General features: G+C 42.9%; 1 protein-coding gene across 1 annotated transcript in view; it reads left to right on the top strand.

The window, feature by feature from the left end:
• The first annotated feature begins 13,750 nt into the window (after positions 1 to 13,750).
• Positions 13,751 to 20,808, top strand: part of nfatc1 (nuclear factor of activated T cells 1) — a 51,324-nt gene continuing 44,266 nt past the window's right edge. Inside the window, exons 1-3 of the mRNA XM_058619230.1 lie at positions 13,751 to 14,278; positions 15,618 to 16,662; positions 16,958 to 17,117. Of these exons, the coding sequence (XP_058475213.1) occupies positions 14,260 to 14,278; positions 15,618 to 16,662; positions 16,958 to 17,117 (1,224 nt within the window). The 5' untranslated portion in view covers positions 13,751 to 14,259. The remainder of the gene's footprint in view (positions 14,279 to 15,617; positions 16,663 to 16,957; positions 17,118 to 20,808) is intronic.

Raw genomic sequence — 20,808 nt, 5'->3', positions numbered from 1 at the left:
AGAATAATTTACAGATGAATTCCTGATGTAAAATAATCCTTAATTTCAGCTTCAGGACTCAGACGTCATGAATTTCTCATTATCTCATTTGTATATAAAATACTCTTTATAGCTGTATTGTCTTATGAGCTTGAGTCAACATGTTCAGTTGTCGCTGCTGTAAACTGAAACATTGAGGCTAAAAATATGGGAAAGTAAATTTCAGGTCTGACTTTTTGCATAATTTTCTCCTCTGGCTGCAGCCAAAAATGTCTTGTTGCTGTTTTAAAAACATGTCCAAAGGTTTTATGTTGTGGTTTTGAGTTTTTGGTACAAACTTTATTTTTACCTTTTCAGCAGAAGACTTGAAAACCAAGGAAGGAAAAGTTTGAAAAATGTATGAACGCAGGGGAAAATTTAAAAACTGCACTCTGGTGCAGTGAGAGATGTGAGGTGCAAACAGGATACACAGGAAATGACATCATATTAATCACACAATTCAATAAAAAACACATTTTTGAAACAAAACCCAAGTAACAATGAAGTCGTCATAGTTTTGACATAAATCGACAAACTGTATCTTTCCAAAAATCCCACTCAGACGTTTGACGTCACATCAGGAATCCTAATCATCGTCTTCATTTAAGCCTGGATATTATTTTTATCTTTGTCTGTGTTGACTTTTATTGCAGCAGGAAATCTTCTCTGCGCTCAGTTTACGCCACGTCAACACTGAGTCACTGACGACACACACGTGATAATGACTCACAAACAAAAAAGCCTTAAAATAGACACTTTTACAACCAGTGGACGCTTAAACTCACACACTGTGGAGGAAACTCGCGTTTTAATTTGAACAAATGTGAATCTTTAGATTAAAAACAAATGGTTACGGTGCTTAACAAATGTATTAGACCCTAAATTAACAGCATTGCTATTTATCAAAATCATGTTTTTGTGTTTCTGTAACAGTTAATACACCAGTGTGTAGAAGCTCTTTAACCAAAATGATATTTTTAAATGCTTAAATGTAATTATTATTGTTGTCCATGCATTTTCAAATGTACTCTTTTACTAAAAGAAATACTGTAAGAATAGTCAAAACATTTCTGGATTAAGACGTGAAATAGTTATTTGGGTATAAAAGGGGAGTTCAGTTATTTATTTTCCAAATAAATAGCAATAAAACATTTAGTTTCAAACTAGTTTTTGAAAAATTTCTAAAATATTTGTTAAAGATATAGATGATAATAACTTGCAAATCAACATTCAGAAAAAAAAAATTGAAGTTACAGTGTGTGCCTGTAAATGCAGCGCAGAGTGAAGATTTACAGTTCATTGTAAAGAAAAAGAAGATAAAGATAAGTTTTATTGTGTAATTTCAAGCCTGCGTTGAGCGCAGACACAATGTGTTATCAATCTCTTCTTCACCACATAGGAGGAGGAGGAGGAGGCGGCACTGATGAATGTGATGGTCCGCTGGATTTAACATGTATAACATATGTACATTCTCTCTATACTGTACGTCGTTATCACTGCAGAGGAAAAGAAGATGCTATGCGTCGCTATTTTACCGTTTCCTATACATAGATGCATACGTTTAACACATATACAGTGTATTTGTTTGACTGATCTATATATGTATGTATATACAGTGTGTGTGTGTTTATATATGTAAACATATACACACATATGTATGTATATAATGTGTATATACGTATATGTATATATACACATACATATAAAGCTATTTAATGTTGAGAAGAATCCATTAATCCACCCTTTTATGTAGATTCTCATTGATAAAACTTTATTAAACCTATATATGTATATATATGTACTGTATATATATACATATATGCATGTATGTATATATGTGTATTTATATATAACTATAATAACTATTTAAACTATTTAAAACTAAAACTTTATCAAACCTATACATATACATATATACGTATGTACTTATGTATATACGTATATGTAAATATAATTTTTTTTATATATATATATATTGAAAACACATATACACTGAAGAATGTAGTAAAAACTGTCACTTTTCTGTGATTCTATACTTTGTTGTTGACGATGGAATTTTTTTTCTTCAGTGAAACGTGTAAAACCATGTGACACAAAAAAAACATGAAAACAACAAATTAGACGTTTATAAATAATTTGTTCATAATTGTTACATGACCAGGTTTCATCATAATAACGGAGGAAAATGGCACAATAACAGGTTCAATTTGGTAAAAAAAAAAAAAAAAAAAATACAAAACAGAGAATGGGACAATAAAAGGTTAAATCTGTCAAGTTTTTTTCTAATTTAGTGCCATTTTTGATTTATTTTCATTTATCTGATTAAAACACAGACAATTGCACAATGATACGTTAGATTTGTTGAATTGTCCTTCATACTTTGTCTCTGCTGGCGCCAATGTTTTTGATTAATAAAAATGTATAGATAGAAACACATATAAAACATAATGATACATTACATTTGTTAAATTCTTCTTTATGCATTGTCTCATTAAGTGCCAGGAACAAATAGAATACATGGAAAATTGGACACTTCATTTGTTAAATAAACAAAAGACATTTCAGTTTGTTTGTTGTTTATTTATTGACATGTATTCGATCATGAGCAGCTTTAGCCCGAGCGTCGTGCTCACAGTAAGTGCAGCAACACCATAATAAACGATGTGATCCAGGCCCTAAGTGGCTGTAAAACACTGACACAGCAGAAACTTCACATTTGTCAGATTATTATTCTTTTCTCTTTTTTTCTATACGTTGCAGGGAGACCTACCATTATGCCATTATGCTATCTGGTTACTAAGCGTCTAAGTGGCTTCTGCAGCCATGTTCCATCTGACTGGGCTTGTTCGAAAATTCCACAGCACGCTGTTTGAATTAAGAAACACGCAGCAGCGGCAGCCGAGAGATGAAGTTACCAGTAATAATAAGAATAATAATAATAATGATAATGATAATAATGATCCAGCAGTGACTCAGTGAGGCAGGAGTTCTGCTCTCCACGATAATTCCAACATTTCACTATTTACTCAAACTCTCTATGTGAAGCACGCGTCATTTAAATCAAGTTATTATTTCACCTGCTTTCACTGTGACACCGAGCTGACGTTTACATGAATTTTAATGGAAGAGAATGGAAATGACAACATGAAGTCATGTTTTCACTGTGTTTTCTCATTTCAGCTTTAATACGGTGCGTGTGACATGTGAAACGTGTGTGTGTTCTTGTATTTGTGGCTTTATGAGGACCAAACATTGTATAAAGCGTACATTCACATCTTTGAAGGGCTTTTGGGGGCTTAAGACCTGGTTTTAGGGTCAGGGTTAGAATTAGGTTTAGTTAAGGTTAAAGGTTAAGGTTAGGCACTTAGTTGTGATAGTTAAGGTTAGGGTCAGGGTCTCGACCAGGGCTCTGCAACCTTTACTATGAAAAGAGCCCCTTATGTCCCCTCTCCACTCAAATAAAACTAATCTGGAGCCACAAAATCCATTAACTTAAGATAAGATCACATTTATACAGATATGCTATATACAAAATAATGATAGTTTGTTGCATTTATGAAATTTATAAACTACAAAATGAAAACTGTTGACATTTCATTAATGTTTATAGCCAACGTTTTATAATAAAACACAGAATTATGTACAGTAGACCTAGTCCTTCTATTGTTTGATGAAATTAAAAGTAACCCACTCTAAAATAAATAAAGCAATCATTTGATTTGATGTACTTCCTGCTTGAGAAAACCTGCCTGACATAAACAGTGTAGATCCAAAGATGGGCAGGTTTTGTGAGTTTGGGTCGTTTTTTGACGTAGACGTTGGATGTGACGCACAAAATAGTAAAACACTTTTATGTATCACCTTGATCTCTAAATAAGATAAGAACTTTTTTTATTCAAAGCTACAGTGAGCCACTGCAGAAGGTCTGAAAAGCCACTCCAATCTTAGTTTATATAAACGAGTGTGTGCATGTGGAGCGTGAGCAGCAGCTCAGAGACAGTAAACCTGCTGTGTGTGTTCAGGGAGATGTTGCTCAGTGTCTCAGCCTCAGTATCATTCTCAGCCTCAGTCTCAGTCTGAGTCTCAGTCTCATTTAGTCTCAGTCTGAGTGTCAGCCTCATTTAGTCTCAGTCTCAGTCTCAGCCAGCCACACACTGAGTCTCAGCCTCAGTCTCAGCCTCAGTCTCAGCCTCAGTCTCATTTAGTCTCAGTCTGAGTCTCAGCCTCAGTCTCAGCCTCAGTCTCATTAAGTCTCAGTCTCAGCCTCAGCCTCAGTCTCAGTCTCAGTCTCAGTCTCAGTCTCAGCCAGCCACACACTGAGTCTCAGCCTCAGTCTCAGCCTCAGTCTCATTTAGTCTCAGTCTGAGTCTCAGCCTCAGTCTCAGCCTCAGCCTCAGTCTCATTAAGTCTCAGTCTCAGCCTCAGCCTCAGCCTCAGCCTCAGTCTCAGTCTCAGTCTCAGCCAGCCACACACTGAGTCTCAGCCTCAGTCTCAGCCTCAGTCTCATTTAGTCTCAGTCTGAGTCTCAGCCTCAGTCTCAGCCTCAGCCTCAGCCTCAGTCTCATTAAGTCTCAGTCTCAGCCTCAGCCTCAGTCTCAGTCTCAGCCTCAGTCTCAGTCTCAGTCTCAGCCTCAGCCTCAGTCTCAGTCTCAGTCTCATTTAGTCTCAGTCTCAGCCTCAGCCTCAGTCTCATTTAGTCTGAGTCTCAGTCTCAGTCTCAGCCTCAGCCACAATCTCATTTAGTCTCAGTCTGAGTCTCAGTCTCATTTAGTCTCAGTCTGAGTGTCGGCCTCATTTATTCTCAGTCTCAGTCTCAGCCAGTCACACACTGAGTCTCAGCCTCAGTCTCAGCCTCAGTCTCAGCCTCAGTCTCAGCCTCAGTCTCATTTAGTCTCAGTCTGAGTGTCAGCCCCATTTAGTCTCAGTCTCAGTCTCAGCCAGCCACACACTGAGTCTCAGCCTCAGTCTCAGCCTCAGTCTCATTTAGTCTCAGTCTGAGTCTCAGCCTCATTTAGACTCAGCCTCAGTCTCATTTAGTCTCAGTCTGAGTCTCAGCCTCAGTCTCAGCCTCAGCCTCAGCCTCAGTCTCATTAAGTCTCAGTCTCAGCCTCAGTCTCAGCCTCAGTCTCAGTCTCAGTCTCAGCCTCAGCCTCAGTCTCAGTCTCAGTCTCAGTCTCATTTAGTCTCAGTCTCAGCCTCAGTCTCATTTAGTCTGAGTCTCAGTCTCAGTCTCAGTCTCAGCCTCAGCCACAATCTCATTTAGTCTCAGTCTGAGTCTCAGTCTCATTTAGTCTCAGTCTGAGTGTCAGCCTCATTTATTCTCAGTCTCAGTCTCAGCCAGCCACACACTGAGTCTCAGCCTCAGTCTCAGCCTCAGTCTGAGTCTCAGCCTCAGTCTCAGCCTCAGTCTGAGTCTCAGCCTCAGTCTCAGCCTCAGTCTGAGTCTCAGCCTCAGTCTCAGCCTCAGTCTGAGTCTCAGCCTCATTTAGACTCAGCCTCAGCCTCAGCCTCATTTAGTCTCAGTCTGAGTCTCAGCCTCAGTCTCAGCCTCAGACTCACTCCAACCCTGGGACCGTCAGAGAGAGAGAGAAAAAAATGAACCTTCTGGCCTTCTGTAAAAACGCTCGCTGGACTCCGCCCACTGCTGTAACCAAGCGACGGGCCTTCACAACAGGAAACAGAGCAGGGGATTCCGTCAGAGCGGCAGAGAAAAAAGGAGAACATTGATGAGAGACAGGAAGTCTGACTGTAAGAGAGAGCAGGGAGGGCATGGTGTGTGTGTGCGTGTGTGTGTGTGTTACCTCTCTGGGACCTTTTCTGGCATAAACTCTGACCTTCATGTGTCGAGCTGTGGTAAGGTAAAGTTAGGTTTAGAAATGAACTGGTTATGGTTAGTCTGTCCAAATGAATGGAAGTCAATGCAGTGTCCTGAGAAGACTGTCCCAAGTGAGGACAATTTGTCTGGTCCTCACGTTCTGTCCCACAATAACAGGGCCCTTCATGGGTCAAGACTTAGTTTTAGGGGCAGGTTAAGGGTGTTTTTGTGATGGTTAAGGTTAGAATAAGGACCCAGGTAATGCATTGTGTGTATGAGTGTCTTCACTAAGACTACTGTACAAGAATATGTGTGTGTTTACTAGTATTTGTTACCTCTATAAGACCGCTTTTAGTCATAAACACTGACCTTGTTGGGAGCAATAGTCGTCATGGAGACCACAACCTGGTCCTAATGAGACAGAACCTCATTTCTGAGGAACTGGTTTAGTTTAAATTTAAGATTTGAATTGTGGTTTAGGTTAGGGTTAGGGTTAGGCATTATGTGTGTGCGTGTGTGTTCCAGATATTACTCATGTTGTGGGGATCTAAATCTACTTTCACATTATTGGGACTTCCCATAACACAAATTATTACTGTTTAAAGTGAGTAAAAACACGTTGTATGGTTAGTATGAGTTTAGGTTAAGGTCAGGGGTCAGGGTTAGGGTTAGGCCAGTAGTAGTTATAGTTAAGGTTGGAGTAAGTCTCCAGGAAATACAAGTCAATGTAATGCCCTCTGAAGTCATGGAAACCAGATTCTGTGTGTGTGTGTCTTACATAATCAGTCTAAATTGCTCAAAGTACCACGACACAAAAGCTTGGCGTTTTCGACGGCGCAGCAAAGAAAGTCATATGTTCTCCCTCATTCCTCAAATTGACCATAATAAAATTAGGGGCTTACTCATGCAGTGAGTCATCGTGACAAAAGCAGCATTATCCGTGTGGAGTTTTTTACGTGACATGACACTTCACCACTGCTCTGCCTTCCTTTCACCACTCCCACTGCAGCTCAGACGCCGTCAGCCGAGCCAAAACACAAGTCAACTTACCGATTACTCAACGTCCCCGCACTTTTCTGAACTGAGCAATTGACTTTTCTTTATCTAGCTGCTCTGCTGAATATTTATCTTATATAAATAAATGAAATTAAACTTAAGAAAATGTTGTTAAATGTCAATCTGTGTTCACCAAAACTCAAAAATATCAATGTCCTCAAATGTTTTGTTTTATCCAAAAGATATTCGGTGTAATGCCGCAGAATAGAAAAATAAAGCAAAAATATGTTCACATTTTAGAGGCTGAAATCAGAGAACTTGTTTTGAGAGAGAGAAAAAAAACACCCAAACCAACTGACAATCGATCCTTTCCAGCTCAGTTTGTCAAAACAGTGAAGCACAACTTCCTTGTCAAAATTCAACAAAGTGAAACTCAGCCCTGAAAACCATGTTCTCAAAGCTGAATCCTCTCACCACAACAATCACACACAGCTGCTCTGTGCTTATGATTCACAAATAAACACTGATGACATCAATTCAAAACACCATTAAATCAAAACACGACTAAACCACATTACTGTCCTTTTATGCTTCAGAAAAATGTGAAAAACCATCCTTTATTAATCAATCAATGGTTCAGTGTTGCAGCCACAACCCAAGCTGTTATAATAAGTGCTTTGTGATTCCATGTTAAAGCTGCACTATGTCTGTCTTTCAAGCTGTTATTATGCCTCTGTTTGATCTTTACGGAGGGAGCGTTTGTGTGTATACAGCACTAGAGCAGCTGAAATCTGAAAAACTTTCTGTGGACGCTGCTGCTGCCGCCACCTCTGTCTGTTTTGACACAAAGTGAATCACTTCCTGTGTGAAGCGTGGGAATGTTGCCGGGGCAACACAAGCTCTAAACAACGCTTTATTGAGAAACACAGTGAGAGTCATGTGGGGACTAAGAATAGAATAGGAGAAATCTTTATTTGCAAGACCTCAAACCACAATAAAAGCACTAAAAGCAAATAATTCAAAAAACAATAGCAGTTCAAGTCATGTCTTCATCAACTTGTTACATTATTTATTGTTTATTTTTAAAGGTTACACACTCTGGCTTTAAGAAACACCGTAACACAGTGGTTATGAGGACACATGGAGTGAGAAGGCAAAAAAAAAAAGAAAGTACAAAGACGTACAGTACAGTAATAATTATATTTTTAGTTTTATTTTTTTCCAAAACAAACAGGTGATTCAGTGACGGTGCAGCCAAAGTCCTACTCCGCTTGCTTCTCAGTTTATGAATAACTCACAACCACGCCCAACGCTCCGACGTGTTTGTGCTCAGACGCGGCCGAAGCCAGGCACTGGATTCTGGGGGTTTAGAGCTGTGGAAAGAAAGAAGAGCGAGTCGGGGGTCTTTTCCACCTCGCTCGCGGCCAAACCACATCATACCGGGCACAGACCTCGCCGCCCCCCCCATTCCCACTGCGGCCGCATGGCACATGACGAGAATGTGTGGGTTTGTGACAGAAAGACCACCCCCAACCCCAGTAACCCTACCTCTGTCAGACTCACAGCAGATCTGTGGGAAATGATCCGGGCCGCAGAGACACCGGGGTCAGGACCTTCCTAATGCGCTTCAGTCTGATTACATCAGCTGTGTGATTATTAAACACAGCGATGGCACCGCAGAGCACGCGTCGCGTCCAAACAAGCAAACAACACCTTATGAATTGAGCAAACAAAAATGAAGCACAAAATCAAAAAATACACTAATTGTAAATAAAATGTCGGCTTAATCATTCAAAAATATTGGGCCATGACCTGTCTAATGTTTATAATCTGCCAAACGTTAGATACTTACAATTATTTTGTCGGATGTCGATGGGGAACAAGTTCCAGAACTTGCTCTAAAACTAAGTAGCCAATCAGCAGGCAGCGTCCTTAGCCCCGCCCATGGTCAGAATCGCAAACAAAAAAACACGACTTTAAGACATTTTTTGTTGCTCAATTCATAGAAGTGTTTGCTGTGTTGTTTGAAAAATCAAGTCTAATTCCATATCACTGTAATCTCTGTCTGACTTTGAGCGATTGAAAACCATATTTTCACATGAATTCATGACATCTTGAATCTTTCAGTTAAATAAATGCTCTTAGGCAACAAGAGTGGACCACGAGGTCCGTTGACTTGTTTCCTGGAGACGAGAATTTCCTGTGGGATTAAAGTGACACATTCGCCGCTCGTCCAAGTTACCCAACGACTGGCCTTTGAATCACTGCCTTAAATTCCAATACTGTGTGAAATGTGGTCCCCGTTTTAAATTAAAGTTAAAGGTGCAGTATGTACATTTTTTTGCCACATTTGTTGGTTACATGTTGCGGCTGAATATCCCTCGCCTCACTCTTTGTTTCCAAGTGTGTTGGAGAAACGATGAATTGATTGTCCAGTGAGGGCTATTGTAAAAACATTGTGGTCCAGATTGGCGGCCTTCGTAGAGTTGACCCGGATCCTGATTTATAGTAAATATAAAATGCTCATTCTGTGTTAAAAGCTATGCTATGACGCCTCAGCCCATGTTGAGGAGGCACTATAATAATGGAAAATGACACCAAACCGAGTAGAGTAGTTCAGCTGCGCTGCGCCAAGTCGTGGTGGAACTGTATCGTGGCAAAGCTCCAAAATAGGATGTACAATGCACTAAACCCCATTCAAGACCGAGACCAAACAAGACCTTCAATAATATTTTTCAGCTATCAAGTTGCATCCAGAGGCCTTTTCATCCCCGTCTTTTGGTCAGAGGTGACTACGCAGTTTTCAGACTCAGGTGTTAACCAGGCTAAGTTTGAGCCACAACAGGGGCGTTGAACCCCAAACTGTGAGATAAAAGATGCCGATGAACATTTTTTGTGTTTGACTACGGACAAATATCAAAGACTTGACCTTGAGTTTTCAAAGCACCGCGCAGGTCTTTGAGAAGCCCAGAGACTCCTCGCGTGTTTAATGATGTTTGATGTTTGATGATGTGGTTGGACAAGGAGTCTCAGACGGTTGTGTAACAAAACACTTTTAATATGTCTTTGAAAGGAAAATATTACTATTTTAATAGTTGACACGAAGCCTCCAGACCTGAGACTTTTTACAAGACTGGAGATTTTACTAGGAGTTAACTCAAGACTTGATTTAGACGTGAAGAGAAAAAAAACTCTGGTAGTCATCACTTCAGCGGCTTTGTTGATATCAAAGCGAGGACGGGTTGTTTTTTTTTCTGCTGTCTCCACATTATCAACACAGGACACTGCATGTGTTGTTTCTCATTTTCTACCGTTCTGCGTCTTCATTTGTGGATCTGGATCCATCCGGCCTGTGGCGGCCTGTTTCCAAGGTGTCCGCTAACCAGCACCAGGCCCGGCTGGAAAAAGACGTCGAGGCCCAGCTCCGCCGTGACGTACACGAGTCCACGAGTCAATCAGCAGTAGGGCTATTTATTGACTGCAGGCGGGTGGAAGTGTTTACTGCAGCACATGTTTCACTTACACATAACTGTGTAGTGGCGACCCCTCCCCCGTCCTTTTGCCCCAATTAGCCGCCACCCAACCTTCACTATCATCCCCGCTAATGATATTTCCATGAGGTCAAAGAAACGCGCAGGGTTCCACAAATGACTGGGCAGTCGCCGAGCCTCGTCCCCGTGATGAAACGGGACAGTTTGGATTTCACAAGTGTCGTCACGCCCTCGGATCCTCTGCTGGAGGGGAAGCGCTGCCAAGCATGAGATCCCACTGGGTGAGAGGGGGGATGTTGCTTTATTGCTTTGGACGCAGGGCGTGTGTGTCATGTCATTGCACAACGTGGAGCCAAATGTGGATTAACAGCTCATTTCTATTTCTTTTTACTGCGTGAAACGAGAAATGCTGTATATACACGTGACCTAAAGAAGAAGAGAGACAGAAATATGAGGGGGAAAAAGGGACATCTGCGTGAGATGGTCCATTGCCAAGTGGAAAGGGAATTTGGCTTGTAACTGAAGGTTTGAATCCCAATAGGTCAAGGGCTGGGGTGGCCCCTGAGCAAGGTACCCAACCCCCATTGTTCCCTGTGCAGAGCAGTAGCTGCCCACTGCCCCTAGTTCTAGGATGCTCCTCGTGATAGTACATGGTAATTTGGACTGTGAGACTGATATAATGAGGGTATCTTTTACTTATATGATTATTGATGTAAGAGAATCATATAGCAATACGTTACAGTATTTGTCTAAGCAAAAAATACAAAATGCTCCAAGAGGGCTAATTTGTTTTCCTCTGTCGACTTTGGTTTTTATCCGTCTAACTTCTCTTCAGAGTCACGGAGAAGTGACGACAGTGAGTCGAATTGGTGGGAAAATCTCTTCAGTTGGCGCCAGTGTCTTGATAATCACATCTCATCATTCATTAGCGATATTTGTCCCATTTCTGTACTTACAATTACTTCAACATGGACAGAAGGTTCTAGAAAACACTCAGGAACATTATGGGGCACACTGGCTGTTCATCGTGAGCAGTTCCTGGATGGATTCTCTCTGAAGACTGTCATGGTTCCAAGTGGATGGAACCTACTGAAGATCATCTTGATGAGATGAATTGATTCATCGACTTCTTATGCCAGGTTCAGTTGCAGTAACAGCAAAGCTTGACAAAGCTTTCCAACTGTTCCTGAGGGATCCTGAGATGTTCCCTGGACAGACTTGTGACAGTCAACATTTTTTGCTTTTGAGTGAATCCTCTCAGCAACTATTGGAGGAATGAAAACGAGTGCAAACATCCACATCTGCTCCACGACAAAGAAGCGAGACAACGATGAAGAGTGACCTTCAGATGGTGACACTCCACGACACTGAGAGTGTCAGTGATGGGACCACTCCACCACCACTGTGGATCACACCAACCAGCTGATAAGATGCTGTAGAGCAGATTCCCACCTCCAGGGATGGACAGACTCTGTCAAGAGCTGCCATGTGACTACTGTCATCACAGAAACCACGGGTGCACTGTCTGCTGCTAAATAAGATCCAGACCTGCCAAACATAGCAACAGCCCTGCTGCTGCTGCTGCGGCTGCTGCTGCTGCTGCTGCTGTTGCTGCTGCTGTTGTTGCTGCTGCTGTTGTTGCTGCTGTTGCCACCAGGGCCTGAAAAAGCTGAGGAGAGAGAGAGTAAGTATACACCAACCACAGAGTGCTGCCTATGGAAAAAAACTCTATGAAGATTCTCAGTTCAGCGTGTTAAATGACAGGGTATATGATACGATTTTTATATAGTACTTCTATGCAAGTATGGATAATTATGAGTTGTGTGTCCCCGCAGACGTCTGTCAGCAGGAAGTGGGAAGGGAATTATTTGTCTCTGCAAACAACTTCAAAGCCACGCGACGATGCCTACACAAGCTCTGAGGGAAGTTTCATGTTTTATTATGTTTCATGTACGTCTTGTGAAGCAGCGCTTAGGTGTACTTACTCGTTTATGCAGTGGCATGTCCCGTCTGCCGCTCTGGAGCTGTACATTCATGTGCTGGAACAGTCCAGTTTTGTTTATATAGCCCTTTACAACACCCACAAGTTAGCCAAATTGCTTATAACGACAAAAAATAGTAAAAATAAATAAATCATGAAGATACTGTCCATAAAAATAAGAAATGATACATTAAGAGCAAAAGGAACATGCTACAGTGTTTTTAGATGATAGAAGCCATTCTACAAATACTTTGACTTTGGATTTACAAAGTGTTCGGTCCCTAAATCTGAGAGTAACTTGTTGTGAAGTTTGGAAGCAGCTACAGCAAACGAACGATCACCTTTAACTTGGGACGTCTAGTTTGAAGTTGATAGAAAAGAACAACAAAATTAAGGGATGGAATTCTACAGAACTGTGATGTTTGGATAAACAGCTTGGCTCTGCTTATTTTGACTGAAGATCATTCTTTTTAATCTTCTTTTTAAAGCATAACTTTAGACGTCTGGTGGCTTTTTCTCTATTGGACAACACTCTCCGACTGTCAGACTGTCGTTTCCTCCTCCTCACTTCCTCCGACAACGGTTTTCTCTGCTTCTTTTTTGCCTGCTCTGCCACGATGAACGTCTGAAATAACGCGATCACTGCCTTTATCTTATGTGTGTAACTCACTTTGCGAGACCTCCTTATTCTTGGCGGCTCCGGGTCGGAGTTACCCTGATCTTGCAAAGGCTGGTTTTCCGCTAACAGACAGTAGGGGGCAGTGGAGACAGCGCCCACTCTCCCCACAACAAGACATTAACCATCACAATGACTCTGAACATGTTAAATTAGCATCAACATCCTGCCTAGTTCTGCTTTACGGCCAATCGGTCCACAGTGATATGCTGCAAAGCCAATCATTTGCACCACCTACTGGCAACAGGAAGTACAGCTTCAGTAGCAATTGTTTTATTTACCTGATGCTTTGCTGTCCTCTGACATGAAAAATTATTGGTGGCCTCTCTCTAGTGCCACACAGTGACCCCAAAATGAATTGGGGAATTGGGAGTGCAGTTTTACAGACAACCCCTTTAACTTTGAACGTAATGTTATTCGTCCATGTCACTAGGACTGAGACTGTTTTGTAAATGAGGATAAAAGGAAACAGAAGATAGATATAAAGTGGGTGGAAACTGCAGATTAATGTTGGTGCTGTCCATGAACAAGAGGTCACAGTGTTTTGTGCTGTGTCATGCAGAGGATGTGGTTGACCGTGGCTCAGAATCAGCTGGATTATGTTCACCAGACGTGTTGTGAAGATGTGTTGTTCTAGTTACTGGAGGTTTACTTTTTGCGCTCCAGCTGCATATCGGAGCCTCCAGGCTTCACTGCCAGCTCCACTAATTATCCTGTGTGAAACCCCAGTGTGTGTGTGCGTGTGTGAGAGAGAGAGAGAAAGAAAGAGGAGATCTCCACTGGACCCATCTGGTGGTCGGACGCGCAGATGCGTCAGAGCTCGGAGGGGCGGCGCGCCGCCGCCGAGGTGATCCCCGGGTTTAAAAGCGCAGAAGTCCTCCTTGCGCCGGAGCAGTGCGTCACAGCGACCCAGCAGATCCAGGATCCCCCCGTTACAGAGTCAGAAATCCCGAAAACAGCTTTTTCTACCACACGTCTGCATCAGCCATGATCATATTCATGCTTTAATACATTTTTACGCGTCGCGCTTTTCGGTTTTGGAGACGACTTTCTTTATTTTTTGAGTCTAATATCGGAACCGTCGTTGTTCGCCACGGGCTTTTGGTTTAAATTTCTGATTGTTTTAACTTCGCTGTCTCGCTGCGGTTGTTTGCTGGCGACAGAGGATCCTGAGCAGCAGCTGGGGAATCTGTAAACTCCGCTTTATGGATAAAGGATCGCTCCCATCTGTGACTGCGCTCAGAGTGTGATCTCAGACGTTGCTCCCTGACCAAAGACCGAAATGAAATCAGCTGAAGAAGGTGAGTTTGACTTTTATTTTCTTCCAAACTCTCTCTCCGTCTCGTTTTCATTTAAAAGGAAACGGCTCCAAACGTGGTATCTATTCAACTTTACGCACGGATGCGTAAAGTGGAGTTTTATCTTGATTTAATCTGTTGAATGTGAACACACTGAGTCTCTGTGATGTTAGTGTTAAAGTGGAGATGCAGTTTCGTGCCCCTCCCTGCTGATCTGGGCAAAGTGGGCGTGGCTCATGACTAAACAGTGATCCCAAAAATAGTCAGAATTGAACCTGCGTTAATGACTGTGGGTAGCAGTAGTGAGTGGAGCAGTATTGATGGCAGGGAGCCCCTCAGGGTACCTGTTAGGATGTCAGCTCATTCACAGCAGTCTAATTATAGAAAACAAACATTTTAGGGCTCCTGTGTCACACACACACACATACACACACACACACCGCAAGCAGAATTAAACATACGCATAATTTTCTTTTATTACAAGGAGTCATATGGAGCAGCACTGATGTCATAGTCTTTACGCTGGGGCCCCTAATTCTCTTTAATTTACAGCAGACAGGAGCTGTGGTGACTGCAGGCTGTCTGACTGCATCTGTCTGCCTTTTTCATCCATATCAATGTGCCCGGCTGTGGTCACACAGCCTCATGCAACCATATAACCACAACTCCCTTTCCCATGTTCCCCCTCCTCCTCCTCCGCTCCTTCTCTGCTCCCTGCTGGTGACCTCAGCCTTCGCCACAGACGGGCAGAGTTTCTTACAAGCCAGCGGGAGCGTTGGACTGAGACCACGAGCTTCCCCGTGGCTCGGTACAGCGTGCACCTTCACAGCATGCAAATAACCGAATCGTGTCCCTCCTGTGTTTATTTTTGAAGCCTGTTGGAACATGAAACTGGCCAACAAAGGCCTCACTGTGTGTGTTTTCATAATGTCACAGTTTATGGGCTGCAGCATGTGCATTAAGTGGCGTAAATCTGGCAGCATGTAGTGGAAAATAACCACCTGGACTTGCATTTGGTTATTTTTAGGCTGCAGTTATTTTTGGCATCTTTACTTGTGTGTCTCTCGACTAATTTGATTTGTACAATTTGAGCCATTCAGAGACGCTTTGTGTCGCATGCCTCTGTGTGTTTTGGGAATTCCGTTAGATGAGGTGTTAAGTTTTTACTCGCAGACCCTCTGCACTGGGAAGAAGCCAGAGCCAAATCCAGTAGAGAGGCTGCTCTCTTGCCATTATAGGCAACAGCTCTCACAACACTCAACTTGGCAACTGTCTCCCTCCCAGGAAAGGAGCCAGTAAATGTGTGTTTGATTATCAAACTCGATCTTTTGTTGCTTTTCAGATGCATATGGCTTCACGCCAAATGTCAGTCTCTCCCTCCCGCTGGGCAACCCTTGTCTCCCGTCACAGTACCACAACCTGCAGGCCAGCCCCATCATATCTGTCTCTGTCACCGAGCCTCACAGTTATGACACCCAGGATGACATTAGAGCGGCCGGCTACTACTCTTCCCCTAATGCCCGCCCAAACGGAGCACCAACCCTGGAGAGCCCCCGTATTGAGATTACAGCCTACGGTCAGTTTCCTGAGGATGAGGTGGAGCAGAACAGCCTTCCTGTTGCTAAGCGAGTCAACTCCATCGTGACACTGACCCTCCCCAGTGCAGAGGGTTACCGTGACCCCAGCTGCCTGAGTCCGGCCAGCAGCATCTCATCTCGCAGCTGCCACTCTGACGCTTCCTATGAATCAAGTTTCTCCTACAACTATGACAACTCGCCCCAGAATTCTCCATGGCAGTCTCCGTCCGTGTCTCCTAAAGGCTCCACCCTGGCCCTGCCGGGTGACGGCTGCACCTCCGGAGGTTCCCCTCGCCACTCCCCCTCCACCTCTCCTCGCACAAGCATAACAGATGACACCTGGATTGGTCAGCGTGGCTCCAGGCCCAACTCCCCTTGTGGTGCAAAGAGGAAGTACAGCTTAAATGGAAGCGGAGTGCAGCACAAGCAGTTTCCATACTCACCCAACCATTCGCCTGGACTGTCTCCACAGACCTCCCCTCGCCTCAGTGTCACAGAGGAGACTTGGCTTCCAAACACCAACCAATACACCAATTCAGCTATCCTGGCTGCCATTAATGCCTTGACCACAGATGGCGTGATTGACCTGGGCGAGGGAATCCCCATGAAGGCCCGGAAAACCAGCCTGGAGCATAGTCCCACTGTCAGCCTGAAGGTGGAGCCAGGGAGCGATGACCTGAGTCCGGGACAGCTTTGTGAGGACGAGCACATATCCAACCGCATGTCGTTAAAGAAGGAGGGCTTCTGTGGTGGGTTTCTGGATGTGCCACAGCACCCGTACTCCTGGCCCAAACCAAAGCAATATGTAAGGTGAGAAAATAGCGGCACTCATCACTGATGTAATTTTTACGCTATTTGTTGAAATAAAGCCTAAAAGAAATGGCTCAAATTAATGAAAACATAAATTGAGGATTTAAAATATTTCCATATAGATCTGTTTCTGAGAGGTTTTAGCATATTTGCAATTTCATAACAGCTGTAAGGCAAGGTCTGGCACATCACACTGTTCACATTCTGCACATTCTACCTTGATAAGTGTGTCTAAAATAAGCTCTCCTCCCATGCTGTTAAGTTGACATGTTCAACATGTTCTCGCCTCCGACAGCCCGTCCCTGCCAGCACTTGACTGGCAGCTGCCATCCAGCTCAGGGCCATACAGCCTGCAGATCGATGTGCAGCCCAAGTCCCACCACCGAGCCCACTACGAGACAGAGGGCAGCAGGGGAGCGGTGAAGGCCTTGGCGGGAGGACACCCAGTCATTCAGGTCTGCTGGAACAGGTTTTTTTTTTGTTTGTTTGTTTTTAAAGCTGCTGTTGTGCTGCACTCACATGTACTGTATCTGGTGGAGGCTTGTGCCACATGTTGCCGAACTGCGTTGTTGATTTGCTGCTAATCACAAATACATCAATTAATATGTTAATTTGCTAGAAGTTGACAAATGTCCAAACAGTGTTCTCTGACATTGCTGTGTTCCCCAGGTGTGAGGCACGTCCACTATCAAGCTCCATATTCCGAAACCTATCATTGATTTATGTGGTTCTCTCAGGCTCAGGGATCTGACAAAAATGCTAACTGTACTGTACAGAAAGTTATCTTAAAGTTAGCCAAAGACGACATTGACAGTGTTCATAAGGTGATGAAGGGAAGAGGGAGGATAACTCTAACTGTACTGGACAGGAAGTTAGCTAAAAGTTAGTTGAAGACAACACTTTCAGTGTTTATAAGGGGACGTAAGGAGGAAGGAGAGTAATGTTTCACAGGAAGTTAGCTAAAAGTTAGCCAACTATGTTAACGTCAGTTTCAACTTTTCTAGGAATTGTCTTCTTTTCTCATGCGAAAACACTGAAATTCTTTCAGAAAAACAACAAAAAACAACATCATTTTAATATTTATCATGTAATCATACCCGTAGGGGCCCAAACCACATGTTAGGAACCGCAAACCAAGACCGCTGCGTTTCCTGTAATGATTAGTCCAACACACGGTGCACCCATTAGCCCCATTTATTCCCCAATCCCCTTACCTCGTCACTGCTCACGTCAACACTTCCCCTCTGCCTGCTTTCTACCTCATGTGTTAAAATAGATCTGGTTAGCATGTGTCTCATGACCTGGCTGTTATGGTGTTCAAAGATGTCACATTTCTGAATGGAATACCATAGGTATGCTACTAGACAGACCAGTCCACTCAGCCAGTTCCTGTCCAGACGTGGGTGAGTCAAGCTTTTCCACTGCGCACTCAGTTGCAGCACAGACAGTTACGGAGTGATGTAGCATGGCCAGTAAAAGCTTAGTCATGAGCTTTAACCACAGGAGCTCTGGTGGTCGAATCTGAAGAAAAAAATAAATGTGGGCTGCAGATATGTTTTGGTTATAAACCCATCTGGTCCCCCAACCATTACTGCTCTCCGCTGACCTCAGTCTCTGAATAAATAAAGGGTCTGAAGGAAGGAGTCGGGTAAAGTGAGCGGTAAGCGGGCTGTCGCTTTAATTAATACTTCTGACGTTTTGTTAACACTTTACAATGGGTCTGCAAATAAACTGGATGTTCATGACATAAGGAGTAGAGTATTTTTTGTATCAAGTCTTTTAGGTGTGATAATGTTTGAGAATGAGTAGTTTTCCTTGTAGTCACAGAGTAGCTAGCTGTTAGCTCTTGACTGTAGCTGTTAGCTCTTTAGGGAATGCTAGCATTTTTTAGCAGAAAGATTACATTTCAGTGTTTGAGTCATTCACTGTGTGTGAAGCATCAATGCTAACAGTTAAACATAACAGTGCCTCATGTTGGACAAACTATATGATGTTGAAAGGGTTAAGATATTACTGCACATATTTATTAGCATTTGCGTATGGCAGGTTGAACAAATTAGCTAATTCAACAGATGCATTTTGGCTTCAAGTCAGGGTACAGACCAAAATACTTTTCCTGCTTGAATGTGGTGGAGCTTTTTTCAGCTGGAATAAATTTAAAATAAATTGCAAGTAGATGAGACATAACATGGGCAGCACTGTCGCCACACAACAATGTTTTTTTGGTTCGAATCCCAGTTTGGTTGTGTGGAGTTAGCATGTTTTTTTTTTTGTTGTTTTTTGTTTTTTTAAATGACTGCGTGGTTTTTTTTTGTGTACTCCAGCATTTTCCCACAGTTCAAAGGCATGGAGATTGGGTTTAGGTTAATTAGAAACTAAATTGACTCTAAATTGACTCTGTGATATGAAATTCTGCCCAGACTGAACTTTTTATCTCTATCTTTTAATGCACTTTCACTATTTTCTTCTTTTTTTTTTTTTTATCAGGGAGCTGTAGAATTAGGGAACACAAGTACTACAAATATGTATGCAGCTCTAAAACCTTCAAGAAGTCGAATGAAAACATGTTGTGCTACCCAGTGTGTCGCAGCAGCCACCACACATCTGTGCACGACGCATGTATTTGTCCATGAGAAGGTGCTAATGATTTAATGACAGGGTTCTGGGTTCACTCGGGCTGAAATAGAGAGCGTGTGTTCACTTTAAACCCAAACTCAAACCTCCCCCTTCTTCTCCGCCAGCTACCGCCCCAACCACACAGACTTCCCTTTGTTTAGGAAAGTTCCCGTGTGCACGGCTGACATCACCGCGCTCTGCGTCCTGCGGAGGCGGCAGCGACTGAACCACACACGTTTCTGGCAGGCTCTGATGGAGATGTTGGTGGGAGCTTCAGACAAGGCAGCCCCATCTCTGTGACTTCCTGATTACATGGTACACACAGGGGCTGAAGCCTCTGCTGGCTGACGAAAGCCTCTGTGGCTCATCCCGACGCTCCCGTGATTCAAACCCTGCCCAGACTTCACAGAGTTTATTCTGGAAGGTCCTGCTCTGTGTGGTGCACTTTTTCTCCACGTCGAGCATCTATCACAGCTAAACTGGCTGTTTTCTGTTCTCTTTCAATGCCATCGCCGCTGCGCTGCCGGCCTCAACCACACCCGCCTTTACACCGGCAGCAGACTGAAGTATGCCCCTCTGAAGTGCTGTGTGCAGTCCTCACCGCAGTTAATGTTCAGGGTTTCGTGCTGCACTTTAGTGGAGAGGAAATACCCTTGTTCAAGTCTGTGAGGTCTTCTTTTTTCTGTTTGAAGTTAGCTTTCATGACCCAAATTTAAACATAATATTTCAGAGTCATGAGCCTTTTCTTGGCTTTGATCCTTGTGATTTAATTTAGATTTTGAAGCAAAGTCATATCATGTGAAACACAAAGTGTGACAGGGAGAGTCGTTACTGGAATATCCCTCTCTGGACAAAACAAGCCCTATTCTGATGGGATTAGTTTATCATGGAAAGGTGGGGTAAAGGAATCATTACCAGAACTTCTCAGTGATTTTAGTCCCGTCTGAATGTGCCACGTCAGTAATCATTACCGGACTATGTTAGTTTAGATTATGGCGACTTTCACCTGATGGAAAAAAGTGTGTAATATGTGTATGTAAATTTTCCATATTATCCTGTTTACAAGTAGTTTTCCACGTATTTTCAAGCAATGCAGCCGCTTGAATAAGCATTAATTTTGCACTAGGCTAGCGGACAAGTCTGTGGCAAACCTTGGGTGTTTTTGGTGTATTCTGAACCAAAACAAGGTCAAAAGCATTTGCTTTAGGTAAGTGCCTAAGCACCATGGTCTCAAATCCGACATTGTCACAGAAACCGAAATTATATTCCGTGTTTCCTCCCTGGTCAAGTTTTGCGTTTTAGGCGTTTTAGCTTTTGTCAGTGCCATGTTGATGTCTGTCTGCGCTTGTGAAATCAGGAAGCAATATAGTATGCTCAGGCGGCGGTAGTTCTATTGAGATTTTTTTATCCCCTGCAAATTGAACATTAACGTTACAGATGTCCTCTTGTTAAAACCCATTACTCCACCTACCCATGTAAAACTAATTCCGTCTGCATAGTGCTATAGATGACCCTACATTTGTGTAGAAG

Source organism: Solea solea, chromosome 20 (assembly GCF_958295425.1).
Source record: "Solea solea chromosome 20, fSolSol10.1, whole genome shotgun sequence".
NCBI classification, from domain to species: Eukaryota; Metazoa; Chordata; class Actinopteri; order Pleuronectiformes; family Soleidae; genus Solea; species Solea solea.
This window is presented reverse-complemented; position numbering and strand designations above follow the sequence as displayed.